The sequence below is a fragment of the Crocuta crocuta genome, unplaced genomic scaffold (genome assembly GCF_008692635.1).
Source record: "Crocuta crocuta isolate KB4526 unplaced genomic scaffold, BGI_CrCroc_1.0 scaffold130, whole genome shotgun sequence".
NCBI lineage: Eukaryota > Metazoa > Chordata > Mammalia > Carnivora > Hyaenidae > Crocuta > Crocuta crocuta.
Window position 1 is genome coordinate 11,658,409 of NW_027527920.1, and position 250 is coordinate 11,658,658.

The 250-nt window shown below is 72.0% G+C and overlaps 1 protein-coding gene across 2 annotated transcripts in view; it reads left to right on the plus strand.

Moving 5' to 3' along the window:
• The first annotated feature begins 15 nt into the window (after positions 1 to 15).
• The window catches only part of VPS13C (vacuolar protein sorting 13 homolog C), a 186,579-nt gene continuing 186,344 nt past the window's right edge, over positions 16 to 250 (plus strand). For both annotated transcript variants that reach the window (XM_077747730.1, XM_077747741.1), the window contains exon 1: positions 16 to 144. In XM_077747730.1, coding sequence (XP_077603856.1) covers positions 45 to 144 — 100 coding nt within the window. In that variant the 5' untranslated portion in view covers positions 16 to 44. The remainder of the gene's footprint in view (positions 145 to 250) is intronic.

Sequence of the window (250 nt, forward strand, 5' to 3'; positions counted from 1 at the left end):
TGGGCGGTTCCGGCTCCTCCCTCTCCCCGCGCCTCAGCCGCACGATGGTGCTGGAGTCGGTGGTCGCGGACCTGCTAAACCGCTTCTTGGGGGACTATGTGGAGAACCTGAACAAGTCCCAGCTGAAGCTGGGGATCTGGGGCGGTAAGCGAGAGGGCGTGGATGGCAGGCTGCCCGCGCTGGCCGAGGGGCCCACGCCGCGGGCTCTGCCCGCCCGGCTCCAGCCCGGGCCCGGCTCCCTTCCCCGCCC